Source organism: Malaclemys terrapin, chromosome 7, assembly GCF_027887155.1.
Source record: "Malaclemys terrapin pileata isolate rMalTer1 chromosome 7, rMalTer1.hap1, whole genome shotgun sequence".
In the NCBI taxonomy this organism is placed as follows: Eukaryota; Metazoa; Chordata; order Testudines; family Emydidae; genus Malaclemys; species Malaclemys terrapin.
Window position 1 is genome coordinate 126,735,091 of NC_071511.1, and position 20,022 is coordinate 126,755,112.

Genomic DNA, 20,022 nt, shown 5'->3' on the forward strand with positions numbered 1-20,022 from the left:
TCCCACAGCCGTAACCCCCCACGCTCGCACTCACGTGAACCCGGTCCCCTCCCGCTCCGGGGGCTGGCAGGTCCCGCCGTTGGCGCAGGGACTACTGGAGCAGCTGTCCACGGGCTCCTCGCAGTCTTTGCCCTGGGGACAGAGAGCTCAAAGCTAGGAGCTGGTCACACAGCACAGGCCGCGAGGTCCCTGTCCCGTCCCCCGCTGCCAGGATCGGGGGGCAGCAGCTGAGCCCGCAGGCAGTGGGTACAAGTGCCCCCCCCCCGATTTGGGCTGTTGGCAGAGCCCTGGGCTCCTGCTCACTTCTTGCTGCCCATGCCATGCAGCGGGAAGCTGTGACAGCGAACGAAAGCCCCGTGCACCCGCCCAGGAGACCCCGCCCCCTGCTCACCTTGTACCCGCTGGGGCAGGTGCAGCGGTAGGCGGCCAGCGGGTCACTGTGGCAGGTGCCTTGGTTCTGGCACGGGCTGGAGAGGCAGGGGTCACACTTGGCCTGGATGCTCAGGGCCGGCGGACCTGGCAGGGGAAGGTCCCGACAGTAACGAGGGAGGGTCCCTGGACCCACTGGCAGCGTGACCGTGCGGGGGGCAGGTGCTGGCAGCAGGCGCAGCCGCCGTTTGGGCCAGGGCGCTTTGGCCTTGGGGCCGTGCTCCCAGGGCCGGCTAAGCCAGGAGCCAGCCACTGCAGCACGGCTGGGCTAGGCAGGGAGGTGTTCGATCACCGGGCCAGGCAGCCGGCGCCGAGCGCAGCATGACCGTCCCTGGAGCACAGCTGGGCAGGTCCCCGCACTCAACCGCCGGCTGCAATGGGCCGGAGCAAGGGCCTAAGGCCAGTCTGATTGCCCAGTCTGACCGCCAGCACAACCCAGGCCAGGGCCCCTCCCCAAGGCCCCTTGGTCCAGCCCTGAGCTCCTGGAACTGGTTCAGAGCAAGCTGACCGATGAAAAGCCTCCAGTGACGGAGAACCCGCCCCAGGCCCTGGGCGGGGCCAATGGTTAATTACCCTCCCTGTTAAATGGTCGGCGGCAGGGCTGTCCCTAGCCAAACTTCTCCTCCCCAGGGCGACACTTACAGACCAGGATCAAGCCCCCCCCGCCATCAGACACTGAGCAGCCGGAGCTCCAGCAGCCTCTCACCCTGTGGCAGGTTTCCAGCCCCTGAACCAGACTCAGAGAATCCCTGGCCGGGAGCCCTGTGATCATCTCGTCTGCGCTCTGCACAGCACGAGCCACGCGATGGCCCTGTAGTCATTGCGCTCTGCACCAGGCCAGAGCGTTTCGAGAACCGCCCATGGCCAGCGATGGAGAATCCGCCCGAGCTGGGTAACGCGTTCTGGTGGCTAGTTACCCTCACTGGTAAAGAACCGCCGCGTTTCCCGTCTGCGCGTCTAGCCTCAACGTCCAGCCACTGGCCCGTGTGAGACCTTCCTCGGCTGGACTGCAGCGCCCGGGGTTAAATACCTGCTCCCCAGGCAGGTGCTGCAGACTGGGATCGGGTCACCCCTTAGCCATCTCCTTGTTAAGATGAAGAAATCGAGCTCCTTGGCCTGTCACTATCAGGCGGGTTTTCTAATCCTTTAATCATTCCCGTGGCTCTTCTCTGACCCCTCCAATCTATCAGCATCCCTCTTGCACTGTGGACACCAGAACTGGCCACAGGATCCAAGCAGCGGTCGCACCAGGGCCAAATCCAGAGGGAAAATAACCTCTCTGCTCCTTCTCGAGTGCCCTGTTCATGCAGCCCAGGGTCGCACTGGCCCTTCTGGCCTCACACTGGGAGATCCTGTTCAGCTGATGGTCCACCCTGACCCTTGTCTTTTTCAGCGTCACTGCTTCCCAGGACGGAGTCCCCCACCGGGTGAGTAGGGCCGAGACTTTGTGCCCAGCTGTGGCGTTACAGAGCCGTATGAAACGCAGACACAGAGTCACAGACCTCTCGGGACCTTGAGGGCAGCGAGGCCAAGTCACCTAGACCAGCCCTGCCAGGCGTGTGTCTAACCTGCCTTAAAACCCCATGATGGGGATCCCACATCCTCCCTTGGGAGCAGGCCCAGAGCATCGTTGCCCATAGCGTTCGTTTTCCAAATCCCAAACCGAAATCCCCGGCTGCAGGTTAAGTCCATTGCTGCTTGTCCGGCCTGCAGTGGACATGGGGAACTGATCCCTGTCCCTTTAGAACAGCCCTGCGCATGGTTGTAGGCTGTGAGGTCCCCCCCAGTCTTGTCTCCAGCCTGAACACGCCCAGTTTTTAGCCTTTCCTTTCCTCAGCGCTCAGGGTATCGACCCCTCTGAGCGTTGTGTTGCTCCCCTGGGATCCCAGCTCGCCAAGTCACCGCACACCTGGGCTAGTGACCGTGTTTGTGGGTCACTGATACAGACGTTACACAGTGTTGGGCCAAGAACCCCTCCCCGCGGGCCCCCACTGGCAAGACTCCCGCCCCAGGCCGATCCTCTGGTCAGTCACGTTTGGGGACCGACCAGCCATCCAGCTCCTGCCCCAGTCCCCGTGTGCCAAGGCCGGTTTGTGGGGTTCTCGTTTGCAATGGCCCCCAGCCACTAGCACGTCCACACCGAGCCTGGAGCCCATCGAACGGGAGCTCTGGCTAGGCTGAGAGGCTCCGTTTCCATCCCTGCCAACCCTGGGCAGCGCTGACCCGCCGGGCTGAAGCAGGGCCCATGCCTGGCGGGGGCTGTCTCATCTCCAGGCCTGCCCAGCGGCAGCTGCCGCGCTGGGTTTCCTTCCGGCTCTTTTCCTTCAAGCCCTGTTTGGTCAGTGCAGTGTGGGCCGGCTCCAGGGCCGAGGGGTTAAAATGGGCTCGTCTCCCCCGTAAGCCGCGAGGGGGGGTTCCTGGCCTAGTGAGGGGGGGTCATTTCTCAGACACTTGGCTGCTGACCGACCCCAAAGGGCCCCTCTGTGGTCTCGGGGCAACGGCCAGATCGGCCCCAAGCCCAGCTCCTGCCGTGGCTGGTCTCTGACGGGCCGGTGCAGCCGCTGGGGGACAACCTGCCCCCCGTGCAGGTCTTGTCCTGGTCTCCAGTATCTGGCTCAGCTCCTGGGGCCTGGGGTCTCACGTGCTGCTGGAATTCCGGCTCCGCCCCCACCTGTCGCCCCTTTAAATATCTGCTCCTGATTGGAGAGCGTGGCCCGAACTGGTGCCTCTTGCGGGTATAGGACAAGGCAGCGTTTGGAGTTAGCCCAAGCCCGGCAGGTGCAAAGCCCAGTTAGCTCCGTTGCCGCAGAGCCCCGGGGAGCGGCCTGCACTCAGGGTGGGTTTGCCGGCGCTGGTGAGGCACCGGGCGTTCTACCGCGCTGTGGCCAGTGCCGGGGGCGGTTACTCACCGTGACTAGCTACAGCCAGTCCTGGGCCCTGCTAGGGTCTGACCCGGTGTTACCCATCTCCACGGAGTGTCCTCCTCTCCCCGCCGAGGGTCTGCTCTGGCTGGACCGAAGGGGGGCTGCAGCCGTCAGACTCACCCCCTGGCCGGCGTGGGCCAGGAGTCGCGAGTCACAGACAGTTCGAGCCAGGCCCTGGCAGCCCCTGGCATTGCTCAGGGAGCAGAACTGCCCTTCTGCAGCCAGGCACCTTTCCCGGCACAGCCCCTGTGCCAGGCCCCGCATTGCCAGGGAGCCCTGACACGCTAGGGCAGGGCCGAGCCAGAGCCAGCAGCCGGAGCTGAAGCCAGACCCATTCCAACTAGAATGAAGGGAAACCCCATTTCCACCTGGCAGGGAATTAACACCAGAGCAGCACGCTGAGGGACCGGGGCTGGACTCCGGCTCAGCCAGGAGTACGTCCACCCAGCAACCAGAAGGGGTCTCAGGGCTGGGTATAGGGCTCAGGATCCCCTGGGTCCCAGCCCTGCATGTGACCCACTGCAGCACACGATCCCCTGCCCACAGCAACCCCACCCGGCCCATCTGCTCTGACATTAGACTGCGGGGGATGGCTGCCAGGGCAGGGCAGGGGTCAGAGTCCATGGGACCCTGTCCGTGCCCACGCGCCAGGCGCAGCCCCCAGTGACCAGGTGCTGAATGGGCCCCTCACCTTGGCACTCAAACTTCTTGGCCGGGGTGGTGAGCAGCAGCTTGCCTTCCATGTCGGGCGGGCCGGCGCAGCGGGCGATGCCGGGCTCCTTGTAGCCTGTTTTGACCCAGCCCGAGAGCCAGCGCAGGTGGCAGTCGCAGTACAGGGGGTTGGCCCCGATGGCGCTGCACAGGGGAGACAAGAGCAAAGGCCAGTCAGCGAGACCTGGCCCCTGGGCGGGATGAGCCCGCCGGGCCCTGCTCCCTTCGCAGCCCCTGGGCTGAGCGAGGCCAAGCTGGCAGGGCCAATGCCCAGGGCTGGCACTCACTGGGAGCTGCTGGTTCTCTCACCACCCGCGGGTGTGGGGAAGACAAGGGTGCAGTGCCAAGACACCTCCTCCAGGGGGCACACCGCTCCCACAAATCCAGCGCCAGGAGCAGGTCCAACCCTGGCTGGGCAGGCGGGAGTGCCCCCTTCCCTGGAGCCAGGCGAGTGGTGTCCCTGCCTGTCTCGGCTCGGCCCTGACTGCTGCAAGGTGCCCTGGGATGGAGACAGTCCCGGCTCCCGGGAGCCATTCCCTGAGCACCCCCTCTGGGGCCCCCCTCCTAGAGCTCTCGGAGGCTGCTGGCCAGGCCGTGCCCCAGGGCATATCAGGACGTGTGAGGCCCAGGCACTTCCGGGGGTTTCGGCCCTTGGCTGCCCGCCTGCTGCGGTCTCTCCTGTAGCCGACGGGTGCCCTGATCAGGGGCTGGCGGTCCCGGGGCAGTGCGGATGCCCGGCCACCCCGGGGACCAGCGGGAAGCTGCGCGGGGGCTGCTAGGGGTGTTTGGGGTGAGCAGACCCCACTCTCGCCCCCCGGCTGGGAGCCCAGCTCTGGAATTCGAAAGGCCCCAGAGGCCGGGGCACTGGCCCGCGTCATTCCACAGAGAGGCTCCCGATGCCAGGGGTTTGCCGGGGGATCCCAGCCGCCGTTGGAGCCAGAGAGCTGGTCCCGAGTCACCTGGAGTGAGGGCAGCTGCACGGCCCCACAGCGCAGGGGGATTGGCGTATGCCAGCAGCACGGAGCAGCTGGGTCCCCTCTGCACTTACTGGGTCCCGCGTCAGCGGCATTCAAGTTCCTGCCCCAGCCAGCTCGTGCTGAGAGCCCCGCGTAACGCGGCCAGAGAGCCGGGGCAGCACTCGCGGCACAGCTCACGCAGCGGTGACGTCAAGGCCTCGGCCACGTCTTGCCTGCCAGGCTGCAGAGAGAAGCTGGAACCCGCCCCAGGTGTGGCCTGACGCCGCTGACCCCAGAAGGAAAGACCCCCTCCGCCCCCTGGCAGTGACTGTCTCCTGCCCTTTGGGGTACGTCTGTGAGCTCTGGGCTCTGCGGGGAGCCCAGCCCAGCACCGTGGGGCCTTCCCGGGGCAGCCGGGCGCAGGGAGCTACTCACAGGTGGGACAAGGAGGTGACGTCGGCGAAGATGCCCTCTGGCAGGCTGGAGATGTCGTTGCCGTGCAGAGACCTGCGGGAACAAGAGGCTCTGAGCCCAGAGGGCACCGGCAGCTTGGGATCAAGGCTGATGCCAACACAGGGCCAGAGTGCACCACCGGGGCAGCCTGTGCATTTCCATCAGAGCCAGGCACGCGCCCGCCCAGCGCGGGGCCCGGGGAAACACCCAGGCAGCTTAGACGCTCGGGCTACATCCACCTGGAGTCAGCGGAGCAGGAGCCCAGGGCTCATGGCAGCAGCCCCGCCGCTCACCCGCCTCCACCCACTGTCCCCTGGCACTGCGCAGCCTCTGCCTGGCACCTTCCCCAGCCCCTCGTCCCCTGGCACTGCGCAGTGTCCGCCCGGCACCTTCCCCAGCCCCTCGTCCCCTGGCACTGCGCAGCGTCCGCCCGGCACCTTCCCCAGCCCCCCGTCCCCTGGCACTGCGCAGCGTCCGCCTGGCACCTTCCCCAGCCCCTCGTCCCCTGGCACTGCGCAGCCTCTGCCTGGCACCTTCCCCAGCCCCCCGTCCCCTGGCACTGCGCAGCGTCTGCCTGGCACCTTCCCCAGCCCCCCGGCCCCTGGCACTGCGCAGCCTCTGCCTGGCACCTTCCCCAGCCCCCCGTCCCCTGGCACTGCGCAGCGTCCGCCCGGCACCTTCCCCAGCCCCTCGTCCCCTGGCACTGCGCAGCGTCCGCCCGGCACCTTCCCCAGCCCCTCGTCCCCTGGCACTGCGCAGCCTCTGCCTGGCACCTTCCCCAGCCCCTCGTCCCCTGGCACTGCGCAGCGTCTGCCTGGCACCTTCCCCAGCCCCTCGTCCCCTGGCACTGCGCAGCGTCCGCCCGGCACCTTCCCCAGCCCCCCGTCCCCTGGCACTGCGCAGCCTCTGCCTGGCACCTTCCCCAGCCCCTCGTCCCCTGGCACTGCGCAGCGTCCGCCTGGCACCTTCCCCAGCCCCTCGTCCCCTGGCACTGCGCAGCCTCTGCCTGGCACCTTCCCCAGCCCCTCGTCCCCTGGCACTGCGCAGCCTCTGCCTGGCACCTTCCCCAGCCCCTCGTCCCCTGGCACTGCGCAGCGTCCGCCTGGCACCTTCCCCAGCCCCTCGTCCCCTGGCACTGCGCAGCCTCTGCCTGGCACCTTCCCCAGCCCCTCGTCCCCTGGTACTGCGCAGCCTCTGCCTGGCACCTTCCCCAGCCCCTCGTCCCCTGGCACTGCGCAGCGTCCGCCCGGCACCTTCCCCAGCCCCTCGTCCCCTGGCACTGCGCAGCCTCTGCCTGGCACCTTCCCCAGCCCCCCGTCCCCTGGCACTGCGCAGCCTCTGCCTGGCACCTTCCCCAGCCCCTCGTCCCCTGGCACTGCGCAGCGTCCGCCTGGCACCTTCCCCAGCCCCTCGTCCCCTGGCACTGCGCAGCGTCCGCCCGGCACCTTCCCCAGCCCCCTGCTGCAGAGCCGAGCCGGGACACACGTCCTCACACTGCGCACCTCACCCCCCGGAGCTGTGGGTGCTCAGCACCTCTCCAAAGTGCCAGCTGGGCAGGGCTGTGAGCAGGGCAGGGCAGGGCACCGCCCTGGCCTGGGCCCATACTTACAGCAGCCGGAGCGCCCGGAGCCCTTCGAAGGCCAGCGGGGGGATGCACTGCAGGGCGTTGTAACTGAGGATCCTGGGGAGGCAGAGGAGAGCAGCACGTGGTCACGTCCCCTGAGCGCCGACACGCGCACGGCGAGGGGCCGGTGCCCCGGGGGGGTTCCCCTGGGCCGCTCCCGCGCCATTCACCTAACGGGACGTCTCGCTAGTCAGCCCCGGGCAGAGACCCGGCACCCCGTGCACACAGCCTCTCGGGCGCCCTCTAGCGGTGCTGCTAATCACGGTTCTTCTTGGTACAGGAACCGGCCGCTGGACTGCACAGCCCAGAGGCCTCGGCAGCAAGCCCGGCCTATTGTCTGCAGCACCCCCTGGCTTTCGCTCGCCCGCCCCTCACTGGGGCAGGAGCCGCAGCCCCTCCCCGCGGCCCCAGGACTTACAGGGTGGTGAGCTGGCTCATGTTGGTGAAGGAGGAGTTGCTCAAGGAGCTGATCTTGTTGTTGCTCAGGTCACTGGAAGACAGGAGCACAGCAGGGTGTCAATTGGAGCTGGGTTCTCGGCCTCCCCCAGCCTGGTTTCACACACCGCGGCGGGCGCAGGACGTCCAGGAGGGTGCAGCCCGAGGGGCCGGGGAACAGTGGTTTGGGAGGAGATGCCGCTCCCTGTGACCAGTCTAGGACAGCCCTGGGTGCCTTACAGGGGGTGCGATTCCTCTGCCAGCCACCGCGGGCTCCCCTCGTCCATTGGGTCCCGGGACACTGCGTGCCGGCAGCTCCAGGCAGAAGCTGTGTCCTGTGGCAGTTTAACCATGTGCCACTCGATTAACAAGTGCTGCCAATGCTCATGACACGGGCAAGTCTCCTGGCCGCTGGTGTTTCTCGTGAAGCCCCAGCGGCCGAGTCACGCGCTGAGCTGAGCGTTCCCTTTGCAACGCTAGTTTCCAGCCCTCCGGGTTGCACAGCAAAGCTTGAAAACGTGACTTCCCCATGCCGGCACCAGGAGGCAAAGGAAAGGTACTGGTCGCCCTGACGGGTGCTAAGCCAGTGTCGTGGCTTTTTATGGCCTGGTGTGATTTTTGCAGGGGGCGGGGGTGGGTGATGCAGGTTCCACTTGCCCTAGAGAGGAGAGTGGGGCTGCTCCGCTGGGTAAGTAGTTCGCTGCTTCGTCACAGACTTACCACAAGAACAAATGGAGACAAACTGTCCGTCAACAAGTTTGGGCTCAACATGAGGTTTCTAAGCCCCAGAGGGATGAGGGTCTGGAACAGCCTCCCAACGGGAGCCGTGGGGGCAAAACACTGAATCGGCTCCACATGTGGGGGGATGGTGTGATGGGACTGCCCACAATGGCCAATCGGCGACGGCTAGTAGCCGGTGATGGGCCGCTAGACGGGGAGGGCTCTGAGTTATCACAGTGAATTCTTTCCCAGGTGTCCGGCTGCTGGGTCTTGCCCACACGCTCAGGGTCTGGTCACCATATTGGGGTCGGGAAGGAATTTCCCCCCTGGTCAGATTGGCAGAGGCCCTGGTGAGGGTTTTGCCTTCAGGTTTAAACTAGTGTCAATGGTGAATTCTGTGTAACTTGACGTCTTTAATCCACAATTTGAGGATGTCCGTGACTCAGCTGGTGGTCGGGGTCTATCTCAGGAGCGGGCGGGTGAGGTGGGCCCTGCGATGTGCAGCAAGCCAGATCAGATGACCACAATGGTCCCTTCTGGCCATAAAGTCTTTGAGCCCCTGGGCGAGTCCCGTAGGCTGGCTGGGTCTCAGCTCAGCGGGGATGACAGCCAGGCCCTGCCGCATGGGGGGGGGGGGGGTGAGGATACTGCAGCACGGGGGTGGGGGGGAGGCCCCCAGGGACCCCAGGATGGGACCATTGAAGCATTGCCCTGTGCACCACTAAGTCAGGGCTTATCTGGGGCAGGGGCCCGGGCAGAATTTGACCCACTCGTCGTAAAGAGTGGCTTGCAAGGGGTCCCAGCATGGCGTGATTAGCCCAGCCGGCTCCTGGCTCAGCCCCAGGGAGGGATTCTGACCAGCAAACCACTGAGTTAGCACATGGGCACCCAGGGGCTGGATTCGCAGTGGGCTCCAGCCACTGTGCATTGCCCACAGCTCCTCCGTCTGGCGGCTTCGCATCTCGGGGCAGAGCAATGCGCCCGTGGTCCACCGGCAAATCCAGCGAGTTTTAGTTCTCAGCTACGAGCTTCTTCGCGACCAAAGACTCCAGTGGGTGAGAAGCTCATCCCGGGGCCTGAGGGGGGGCTAGGGTCGGCGACGGAGAACAAGCATTACGGGGGTTTCTCCCAAGGGAAGGGAGTGGGGTTTCTCAGACAAGGGGCTGGGAGCACCACCTACCAGGAAGGTTCCCCGACACTTCCCATGATACGCCCTTATTCTCAGTTGTTTATAACTTTCCCAAACTTCAGCCACGTGGGCTGAAACTTTCCTCGCCAGGTGGCTGCCTCGGGCTGAATTTTCGGGGAAAGTTTCAGTCAAACCAGTTCAGCCATTTCTGAGAATGAGGCTGGAGAAAAAGACGCTGTCTGCCAGGAGGAGACGGGGGAAGGCGGCTGGTGTGCCTGGCCCTAGAGGACTGGGGCTGTTGGGCGGTAGGAGACTGGGACTGGCAGGGCTAAAAACTGGGTTAAAAGAACAGTATGAAAGTTGCAGAGTCGATAGGAAACACCAGAACAGAGCCTGTGCAACCCTCGTTCACCCCCATGTACAGACGCATTTTCCGTCCACTGCTAGCATGGCCCCGATCCCTGGTCAGTCCCGCATTCATCCTCTGCCTGCCCTCTGCCCACACTCGCCTCTGGGGCCCAAGTCACCCCGTTCCCGTTCCTGGTCACAGCGCAGGGGACAGAGCCAGAGGTGCCCAAGCCCTGGGCGAGCGCCTGGCCCCCAGGGCCCCCTCTTGGTCTGTGATTACACCATTGCTCAGTGTCCGTGGTTAACGCAGTCGAATGCTGTCTCTGCCTCTGCCACAGAGTTCCTGTGAGATGCTGGGCAAGTCACTAATGGCGTGTGCCTGGTTTTCTGGGTGCGTAACGTGAGCCGCCGGGGGCTGTTCTGCAGAAGTGCTGGGCCGTGCCCTGAACAGTGAAGTGCAGCGGGATGTGGGACTGGGACGAGGGCAGGGAAAGGACAGGGACAGGGACAGGTTGGAGGGGACGGGGCAGAGGGGGTGAATTTGGGGGTGAATGAGCAGAAGAAACTGGGCCTGCTAGAGCACACGCCCTGCCAGAGCCTGGAAGGGCCCCCGCGGTCCCTGCCCCTCGTGGGAAGCAGCTGGGAAACCTTCCGCACACGCAGCCAGAGAAGCGGCAGGTTGGAGCCAGGAGCCCCTGAGGGCTGATCCCAGCTTTGTCACAGCCTCCAGGTTGCGTGGCCGGCTCGCTCCCAGCTTTGTCACAGCCTCCAGGTTGCGTGGCCGGCTCGCTCCCCCCACCCCCGCGCTGCCCGGCCTTCGCGGCTCGAGTCTCAGCCAGCCCAGCCCACAGGATCCCTGCCACCGGGGCCAGGATGTGATGAACTGGGACTGTTCTTACTGTGGTGTGTGAATGCTGACAGGGGAGTGTGGCTAGGACAGTCTGCATTGGGGGATGGGAGACTGACCGACGGAGAACACCTGAGCGTGTAACATGAGAACCCAGGAAGGGGTTAGAGGCCAGGTGACACCTCTGCCCGGGAAACTAAACAAAGGCTGTGGGAGGGGTCGCTGAAGGAGAGTTTCAGGAGCTGCCTGGAGAGATGGCTGGGAGGCAAACGGGGCTCTGACCTCCCAAGGGGGCTGTGGGGCCCTGAGACCCCAAGATGGACTTAACTGGGGGGGATCCTGTTGTCTGTACCTGCAAGACCTGTCTTGGACTGTGTTCCTGTCGTCTAAATAAACCTTCTGCTTTACTGGCTGGCTGAGAGTCAAGGTGAATCGCAGGAAGCCGGGGGTGCAGGGCCCTGAGTTCCCCCACACTCCGTGACAGGGGATACTTACACCAGCTGCAGGGATCGGAAGGAGGAGAGCTCTCCGGGGACCAGTGTGAACTGATTGCCGTCCAGGTAACTATGGGAGAGAACAAAGGCCCGTCACCGATGGGGCTGGCTCAGGAGGCCGGCGCACAGGCAGTGAGAGGGCAGGGCTCACGTGGGGGCGCAGCGCCAACCGTGCCCAGTTCGGCCTGGGGTCCGTCCGTGCAGAGACCCCCCGACACCGCGCCGAGCGGAGCACTGCCAGAGCCACGCAGGGGATCAGGGTCCCGCTCTGACCGCGGGGGGGCACACGTGTGTGAGTGTGCACGTGTGTGTACGTGTGTGTGGCATCTGTCTGAGACTCCAGGTGGGCTGGGCTGGAAGTCTGTGTGAGCGAGTCGCGGTTCCCGGCCAATGGGAGCTGCGGAGCTGGTGCTTCGGATGGGGGCAGCGTGTAGGAGCCGGAGGGGGGACATGCCGCTGCTTCTGGGAGATGTCAGAGGTAAGCGCCGCCCGGAGCCTGAACCCTTTACCCTGTCCCGGGCCCCAACCCCCTGACCCAGCCCTGATCCCCCTCCCGCCCTCTGAACCCCTCAGCTCCAGCCCCGAGCCCCCTCCTGCACCCCAAACCCCTCATCCACGGCCCCACACCAGAGCCCACACCCCCAGACAGAGCCCTCACCTCCCCACACCCCAGCCCAGCGCCCATCCCCCTACAACACCCCAACCTCCTGCCTCAGCCCTGATCCCCCTCCTGCCCTCCGAACCCCTCAGCTCCACCCCCAGCCCTGATCCCCCTCCTGCCCTCCGAACCCCTCAGCCCTAGCCCGGAGCCCCCTCCTGCACCCCATACCACTCATCCACGGCCCCAGCAGGAGCCCTCACCCCCTCCTGCACCCCAGCCCCCTGCCCCAGCCTGGTGAAAATGAGCGAGTGAGTGAAAATGAGGGTGGGGAGAGCGAGCAACAGAGGGAGGGGGGATGGAGTGAGACGGGGCAGGGTCTTGGATGAGGGGCGGGGCCTCGGAGGGGGCGGGGCAGGGGGTTCAGTTTAGTGCAAGTAGGAAGTTGGCAGCCCGAGGTCGGCCGCTCGCCCCGCGGTGCAGACAGGGGCCGGGGCCTGGTGCCGGTTCGGCATCCCCCACTGGGAGCATGGCCCGTGGGTACGGCCCCGGGCGACCTCAGGGCCCCAGTGCAGCGGGTGCTGCACGAGCGCCAGGCGAGAGACGGCCCCGCCCAGAGTCCCAGCCAGAGCATGGGGCGCCCCATTGCTAATGAGGGTTTGTTCTGCTTCTGCTTAATGATGGGGTGTGGAGGGGGGGTCACAGCTAACGGGAGGGTGAACTTTAATGTGCAGCCCCCGTTAGCTGCGTTTCCTGCCCCCCCGACTCCCAGCGGGTGGGTCACACACCTGGTCGCCCTGCGGCATTCTGGGGCCGAAGGACGTGGCGCTACCCTGACCCCCTCCTTGGAGCAGCCCAAACAGCTTCGTCTGGCCTAGGCTTTCCCGCAGCAACCCCAACCCAGCGCCCACGAGGGCCGAGCCCAGCCAGGCCCTGGGACACCAGGACTGGGCTCTCCCAGGCTGCGGCGGAGGGGGGATCCCCTCTGGCTCAGGGCTAGCCCCCCTCACGACGCTGCCGTTGTCAGTCTGCTGGGCACTTCTCCTGGGGCGGGAATTCACACCTCCAGCTCCACACCAACGCCTGGCTCCGCTCGTGGGCCACGGGCTGAATGCCTCTAGATTTACGCCAGTGTCACTGAGAGCAGAGTTTGCAGCAGCGTGCGATGCCAGGCGGATCAGCTGGCCTGAGCGTGCAGGGTGTCACCCTGGACTCCGGGGGGAACGGCCACAGCAGGGGGGATCAGCTGTTCTGTGACTGTCACCCCCTCCCTCCTCCCAGCCCCCGCTGGGAAATCTGACCCGCTCTCCCTGTGTCCAGCCGGCCCGGCCTCGCAGGCTCCCAACCCGTGAGCCGCGGGACACACAGTGAGACCCCTGGGTTACTCACAGCTCAGTGACGTTCTTTGGGATCCCCTTGGGCAGCGACTTGAGGTGTTTGTTGCTGCAGCGAACGACCGTGTCCAGGCAGGTGCACTCCTGAGGGCACTGTGGCCGTGGGACGCACCCTGTCTCTTCCTGGCCTGCAAAGGGGGGGCACAGCGAGTAACGGGCCCATCCATCGTGGGGGCAGAGACTCCAAGGCGCTGGCCTGCCCCCCAAAAGCCCCTAGAGCTGATTCTAGACAAACATCTGCCCACGCTGGAGAATCCACCCGCACCCGGGTCACTTGTCCCTACCCGCCCGCAGCCCCCGTCAGCGCTCCCCCCCCCCCCCTCCCCGGCACAGATCCACGCCTGCTTTCCAGCCTGCCCACGTCTCACTCCAGCTTCCAGACCCGGGCCGGGTTAGACCTTCCCCGGCTGGACTGGATGGCAGCGCCCGCCTCCAGTACCTGTTCCCCTTGGCGATACTGTGGGCAGTAACCAAGTCACCCCTTCACCGTCCCTCTGGGAGACTGAGCAGACGGGCTCCGGGCTCCAGCACTACAGTCTCGTGTGGCCTTAATTGAAACCAAACCAAGGCTAAAAATCAGAATAATTGTGTCCCTGACTCGCTTGGGACGTTAACTCCCCAGCTGGAGCTAATCCGGTTCAGGTGTGTGCCCCCATGACCCGCGCCCTCAGCCACCAGCCGGCTGGATCGCACGCCTGGGCCCTGGGTACTGTCCCAGCCCAGCCCCCGCTCAGCCACGCTCTGGGTCGGGACCCAGCCGGGGCACAGCCTGGATGTGGGCAGAGCTAGACCCGAGAGGCTGGGGTGGGAGTCAGCACCACCAGTGCAGGGGGGCAGCGGGGCCCGACGTGGCCAGCCGGGAAGCACCCGCTGGGGGACCCCTCGTCGGCCGCCCCCACTCAGCCCCATGGCGCCTGTGAGTTACCTTCCTCACACCTGAAGTCGGGGAAGGCCACGTCCTGGAGCGGGATCTGCCGCAGGAAGTCGGGGTTCTGGCAGCGCGGGTTCCCCGTGACGATCTTCCTCCTCCGCAGCCAGTCGCCCAGCCAGGCCAGCCGGCAGTTACAGTCGAAGGGGTTGGCCAGCAGGTTCCTGCAGGAGAGGGCGAGCGCGGGGCTAACGTGGTGGCAGCAGGGCCGGGCACCCGGAGTCCCTGCGGCTCCCAGCTCCCAAGCCAGCGGGGCCTGGGCCAAGCCTCAGGCATGCGCATCCGTGACGTCAGGCGTGTAACATAATAGCTCATTGACAGGTGACAGGGCCAGAAAGAGTTAATTACCTCCCAGACCGACCTGACCCATGGCCGAACCAGAGACTGGTTAGGAAGATCTGTAAATGAACAGAGCTTTGAAATGCAGCTGGCATTGTTAGAGGTAGAAGGGGAGCTGTGTGCTCAGGGCTTGTGATGTCAGCAAACAAGTCTGGTCTATTGCTATAGCTTTAATTCAAAGATCAAAAAAGGAATATTAACATTTCTGATGATACTTGAGGGAAATAGTATTATTGTCTCTATGTCTCTTTGAAGGTTGTGGTACCTGTATCTGAACTGTGTAATGGATAAATTACCCTGTGCTAATTGCCAGGATGTTTGGAAGGAGAGTTAGGCCTATTGTTTTCTCAGGCCAAAAGGCTGCTGGAAATGTATAAGAACCCTGGGACACGATCCTGCTTCATCTCAGATCTGCTTTGGGTTTCAAGAGGGGGAAACCTTAAGCCACAAAGATTGAGATCCCCAGTCATTGACTGGAGCCACCCTGAATATGGACATTGGACTATAACCTCTGGACTATTTCTAAAAGGACTTTTGGCAACAACAAGCTCATCTCTGCTCTGTATCTGAACCTCAAGAACTGAATTCAAGTCTGTCTGTATATTGATCTTTGAACCAACACGCTCTCTCTTTTCTTTTTTAATAAATTTTAGTTTAGGTAACAAGAATTGACTCTAATGTGTATTCTGGGTAAGATCTAAGTCAGGGGTCGGTAACTTACGGCACACATGCCAAAGGTGGCATGCGAGCTGATATTTGATGGCACACAGCGCCGGCTGAGCCGCTCAGCCTGCTGCCGCTCTGGGGTTCCCGCTGCTGGCCCCTTGCCAGCCAGGGTCCAGCCGCCGGTCCCACTCAGCGCCTGCTGCTGGCCTGGGGGAAGGAACCTCAGGCTGGCAGTGGGCTGAGAGTCCTGGCTGGCAGGAGCCGGAGCTGAAACCCCAGCGCAGCGGGGGGCTGGGTTGTTCAGTCGCTGCTCTGGGGTTTCGCCTGCCGGCTCCTTGCCAGCCGGGGTTCCCGCTGCAGCCCCACTCACCTTGCTTCCGGTTGGAGTTCCAGCGCAGGCCCCCAGCCAGACAGGGACCAGGCCTCCGGCCCTGCTCAGCCCTACCAGCCGCCCGCTCCCCTCCCCTCAGCTGCTGACCTGGGATTCCAGCCACTGACCTCCTGCCAGCCGGGGTCTGGAACTCCAGCCTTTCTCAGCCCGCTTTCCGGCCTGACCCTAACCCTAACAGTAGTTTGGTTCTATATTATAGACTTATAGAGAGACCTAAAAAACGTTAAAATGTCTGACTGGCACGCGAAGCCTTACATTAGAGTGAATAAATGAAGACTCGGCACTTCTGAAAGGTTGCCGACCCCTGATCTAAGTTATAATTGGACCTGGTGTGTGGCTGATCCTTTGGGGTTGGAAGAACCTTTTTTTTATATGATGAGATCAGATTTTCAGTAACCATCATCGTATCTGACAGGTGTGTGTGGACGGAGGCCTGAGGCTGGGCACTTTAAGAGAACTGCATTGTTTGGACTTCTGAGTGACCAGTGAGGTCCTACAGAAGCTGTGTTGGGCTGGTTTGGTAAATAACCACCAGCGATTGGGGTTTGTCTGCCCTGTTCTGTCTGCAGTTCACCCTGATTGAGTGACCTCAGCTGGCTCCCACATCGTTACAGCATCACTGACCCCAGAGCCCAGTGCCAGTGGGGCCGGGAGAGGGAGGGACGGGTCCCCAGGCCGGGCTAAGCCCGCCTGGAGAGGCAGGGACCACGGGGACGCCCCGACTCACAGCGTGGAGAGCGACTGCAGCGTGTCGAAGGCGCCAGGCGCGATGGTGCTGATCTGGTTGTCGTAGAGCGAGAGCAGGCGCACACTGCGCAGCCCCGTGAAGCTGTCGTTGTGGATGCAGCTGATGCGGTTGTTTCGCAGCATCCTGGGAGGGAGGGAGGGAGGGGTAACAGCCTCGTGAGCGGCGCCTTGTCGCCACGCCAGCCGCACCCGCCCGCTGCCCGCCTTGCACCCAGGAACCCTCAGTGCAGTGAGACTCGGCCACAGCCTGCCGGGGGCACTGCCATGTGCACCGGGCGCTGTGCGCACGGACCCCCCGGGAGCAGTCTCAGGGACTCAGACCAGCTGGGGTCGGGGAGGCAGCAATGGGCGTGGCCCGGACAAGCTGCAAACTGACGCTCCACGCCAGCGCAGCAACGCTGCCTACAGCGGGAGCAGTGCCCGAGGGTGGCACCATGCCCTGGCTGTACCCCAACCCTCCCGCCCCTGGCCCTGGGAGCGAGGAAGCAGGCACAGGACACCCTCCTGCCCCGACAGCGCCAGGGTAAGTGGGGGGGGTCTCCCTCTTGTCCCCAGGGCCGGGGTGAGTGCGAGCGGCAGGCAGCAGGCAGACAGACACAGCAAGGACCAGGCTCTGTGGTAGGGCAGGGGGTGCACTGGGAGGCTGCCCCGAGTGGGGAGAGCCATCTGGGTAGCGCCTGCTGGGGGAGCTGCAGGGGCCCGTTCGCAGGAGCAGGCGGCACATGGGCAAGGTGCGGCACGAGGCGCTGGGAGGGAGGATGCAGCCCAGGCACGGGGCGCGGCACGAGGTGCCGGGAGGGAGGACGCGGGCGTTGGGTGCGGGGCGTGGCGCGAGAGGGAGGGCGTGGGCGTGGGGCGAGGCGCGAGGCGCCAGGAGGGAGGACGCGGGCGTGGGGCCGGAAGGGAGGATGCGGGCATGGGGTGTGGTGCCAGGAGGGCGCGGGCGCGGCGCTGGGAGGAAGGACGCAGGCGCGGGGCGAGAGGGAGGATGCGGGCGCGGCGCTGGGAGGGAGGATGCGGGCGCAGGGCACCGGGAGGGAGGACGCGGGCGCGGGACGCGGCACGAGGCACCAGGAGGGAGCACCTGGGCGCGGGATGTGGCGGGAGGCATCGGGTTTAGCCGCACCCAGGCCCCGAAACCCACCCGGAGGCCCCCCCCCCCAACCCCCGCCGCGAGATGTGGCCCCGGCTCCACTCACAGGGTCCGCAGCCCCGCCAGGCCCCGGAACATGCCGCTGCGCACCGACTCCAGCTGGTTGGCCGTCAGGTGCAGCTCGCTGACGGACGCTGCCCCCTCAAAGGCCCCGTCCTCGATCTCCGTCACCTTGTTGTTGCTCAGGTTGCTGGGGAGAGAGGGGAGTGGCTAGCTGGGCCCACATAGGGGATGGGGGGGCTGCAGTCCCCCAGGGAGCCACCCCTGTGCACTGCGGGACATCACCTGCTGGGTCCCACCCCTCTGTCCCCTGGGGGCGTCCAGTCCTACGTTAGGTGGGAACACGGGGGCCGGCTGGGGGCGTCCGTCCAGCACCAGCTGCTGCAGAGAAGGTGCACGGCACCCCCTAGTGGGCACTAGTACAATAACCGGTCCGTGGGGGAAGGTTCCTTCTGGCCCCGGTCGTGAGAGGCTGGCTTGTGCCCTAGACTGGCAGTGTGAGGTTAGGTGTGTAATATAATAGCTCATTGGAAGGTGACAGGGCCAGAAAGAGTTAATTACCTCCCAGACCGACCTGACCCATGGCCGAACCAGAGACTGGTTAGGAAGATCTGTAAATGAACAGAGCTTTGAAATGCAGCCGGCATTGTTAGACAGAGAAGGGGAGCTGTGTGCTCAGGGCTTGTGATGTCAGCAAACAAGTCTGGTCTATTGCTATAGCTTTAATTCAAAGATCAAAAAAGGAATATTAACATTTCTGATGATACTTGAGGGAAATAGTATTATTGTCTCTATGTCTCTTTGAAGGTTGTGGTAACCTGTATCTGAACTGTGTAATGGATAAATTACCCTGTGCTAATTGCCAGGATGTTTGGAAGGAAAGTTAGACCTATTGTTTTCTCAGGCCGAAAGGCTGCTGGGAATGTATAAAAACTCTGGGACACAATCCAACATCATCTCAGATCTGCTTTGGGTTTCAAGAGGGGGAAACCTTAAGCCACAAGGATTGAGATCCCCAGTCATTGACTGGAGCCACCCTGAATATGGACATTGGACTATAACCTCTGGACTATTTCTAAAAGGACTTTTGGCAACGACAAGCTCATCTCTGCCATGTATCTGAACCTCAAGAATTGAATTCAAGTCTGTCTGTATATTGATCTTTGAACCAACTCTCTCTCTCTTTTCTCTTTAAATAAATTGTAGTTTAGTTAATAAGAATTGACTATAGCGTGTATTCTGGGTAAGATCTAAGTTATCATTGGACCTGGGTGTGTGGCTGATCCTTTGGGGTTGGAAGAACCTTTTCTTTTATATGATAAGATTTTCAGTAACCATCATCATATCTGACGTGTGTGTCTGGACGGAGGCCTGAGGCTGGGCACTTTAAGGGAACTGCATTGTTTGGACTTCTGAGTAACCAGTGAGATACTACAGGAGCTGTTTTGTGTGGTTTGGTAAATCTAAGTATTGGAATAACCACCAGCTTTTGGGGTTTCTCTGCCCCGTTCTGTTTGCAGTTCACCCTGATTGAGTGACCTCAGCCGGCTCCCACGGCCAGCACCATCACAGGCAGGTTTCCTGTAACTCTGGCTAGTCTCACTAGCCACAGAACTGCCCACTCCTGCTCAGCTTGTGGCCTCAGTGACATCTTGTGTCAGTGAGTTCCACAGGTTAATGATGCATTGTCAGCCGTTCCCTACCACTGGCTGTGCCCCACTCCCCGGGTCCTGCGTGCGGTATCTCACATGCCTTCACCGTGGCCGTGAGGACTGCTGGGGTCGTACTCACATTTTTTTCAGGTGTGGGAGTTTTTTGAAGAGCCCCGTGGCCTCCAGGACGGAGATTTCATTGTTGTTCAGGCGTCTGGGGGGTGGGGGAGATGGGGAGAGAAGAACAAAGACGCTAACAATGAGACCCAGGCAGTGCTCACCCCCCGGGGAGGAATAAAGGAAGTCCCCCAGTCCCCCTCCCTTCCCCCCGGTGTGAGGCGTGCAGCTCCCTGAACCGGGCGGAGGGTTACGCGGGGGTCTGCAGGCTCTGGCAAGGTGAGTGCGCGTGCGCCAGACAGAGCCGGGTTAGGACGCCCGGCGCGCGGGGAGCCGGGGAGGTGGGGAGGGGGCTTACAGCTCTGCCGTGGTCTGCGGGATGCGTTCCGGGAGTTTGGTGAGTTTCAGGTTGGAGCATTCCACCACGTTGGCCTCGCAGCGGCACTTCGGGGGGCAGCTCACGTCACTGCTGCACTCACTGTTCAGCTGGTGATCCTCCGCGCCTGCCACAAGAGAGACGCCAGGGAGGGCAGGACGCCAGCCCCTGCCCTGCTGAGGGGCTGGTCTGGCCTGCCACAGTCCGGCCCCAATGCAGAAAGGCCAGCAGGGGGCAGCGCAGCCTGCCGCGCAAGGAGCTGCACCTCCTGCTCCCCCGGGGTTTAGGAGCAGATACCATTTCCCTGCAGTGATCAGGCCCCCGGGCCGGGGGGTTCAGGGCCACCCCTGCCCCCCATGGGGGGTGAGGCCCCAGCCTGAGATCCCCCAATCGCAGCCCCCAGCTGCTCTCCACTAGAAGCCCAGCCACGGCCCGGCAGCCGGGTGTGAGGAGGAGCCACGGCTGCTTTTCTGCTCTCATTCACCCTACATCCCAGCCCCTGCGCCCGTGCCGAGCTGTCACTGCTCGAGGCCGCGATCCGCAGCCGGCTCCTGGGTGCAGGATTCCTGCTCTGTGCCTGCGGGGGGCACT

The 20,022-nt window shown here is 63.7% G+C and overlaps 1 protein-coding gene across 1 annotated transcript in view; it reads right to left on the minus strand.

Annotated features, from left to right (window-relative positions):
• SLIT1 (slit guidance ligand 1) overlaps positions 1-20,022 on the minus strand; it is a 139,264-nt gene that overhangs the window by 9,118 nt on the left and 110,124 nt on the right. The window contains exons 16-28 of the mRNA XM_054035641.1: positions 19,414-19,558; positions 19,078-19,152; positions 17,333-17,476; positions 16,114-16,257; positions 13,988-14,154; positions 13,058-13,190; positions 11,072-11,140; positions 7,516-7,587; positions 7,083-7,154; positions 5,456-5,527; positions 4,045-4,208; positions 392-516; positions 35-132 (exon numbers count right to left, since the gene is read on the minus strand). Of these exons, the coding sequence (XP_053891616.1) occupies positions 35-132; positions 392-516; positions 4,045-4,208; positions 5,456-5,527; positions 7,083-7,154; positions 7,516-7,587; positions 11,072-11,140; positions 13,058-13,190; positions 13,988-14,154; positions 16,114-16,257; positions 17,333-17,476; positions 19,078-19,152; positions 19,414-19,558 (1,480 nt within the window). The remainder of the gene's footprint in view (positions 1-34; positions 133-391; positions 517-4,044; positions 4,209-5,455; positions 5,528-7,082; positions 7,155-7,515; positions 7,588-11,071; positions 11,141-13,057; positions 13,191-13,987; positions 14,155-16,113; positions 16,258-17,332; positions 17,477-19,077; positions 19,153-19,413; positions 19,559-20,022) is intronic.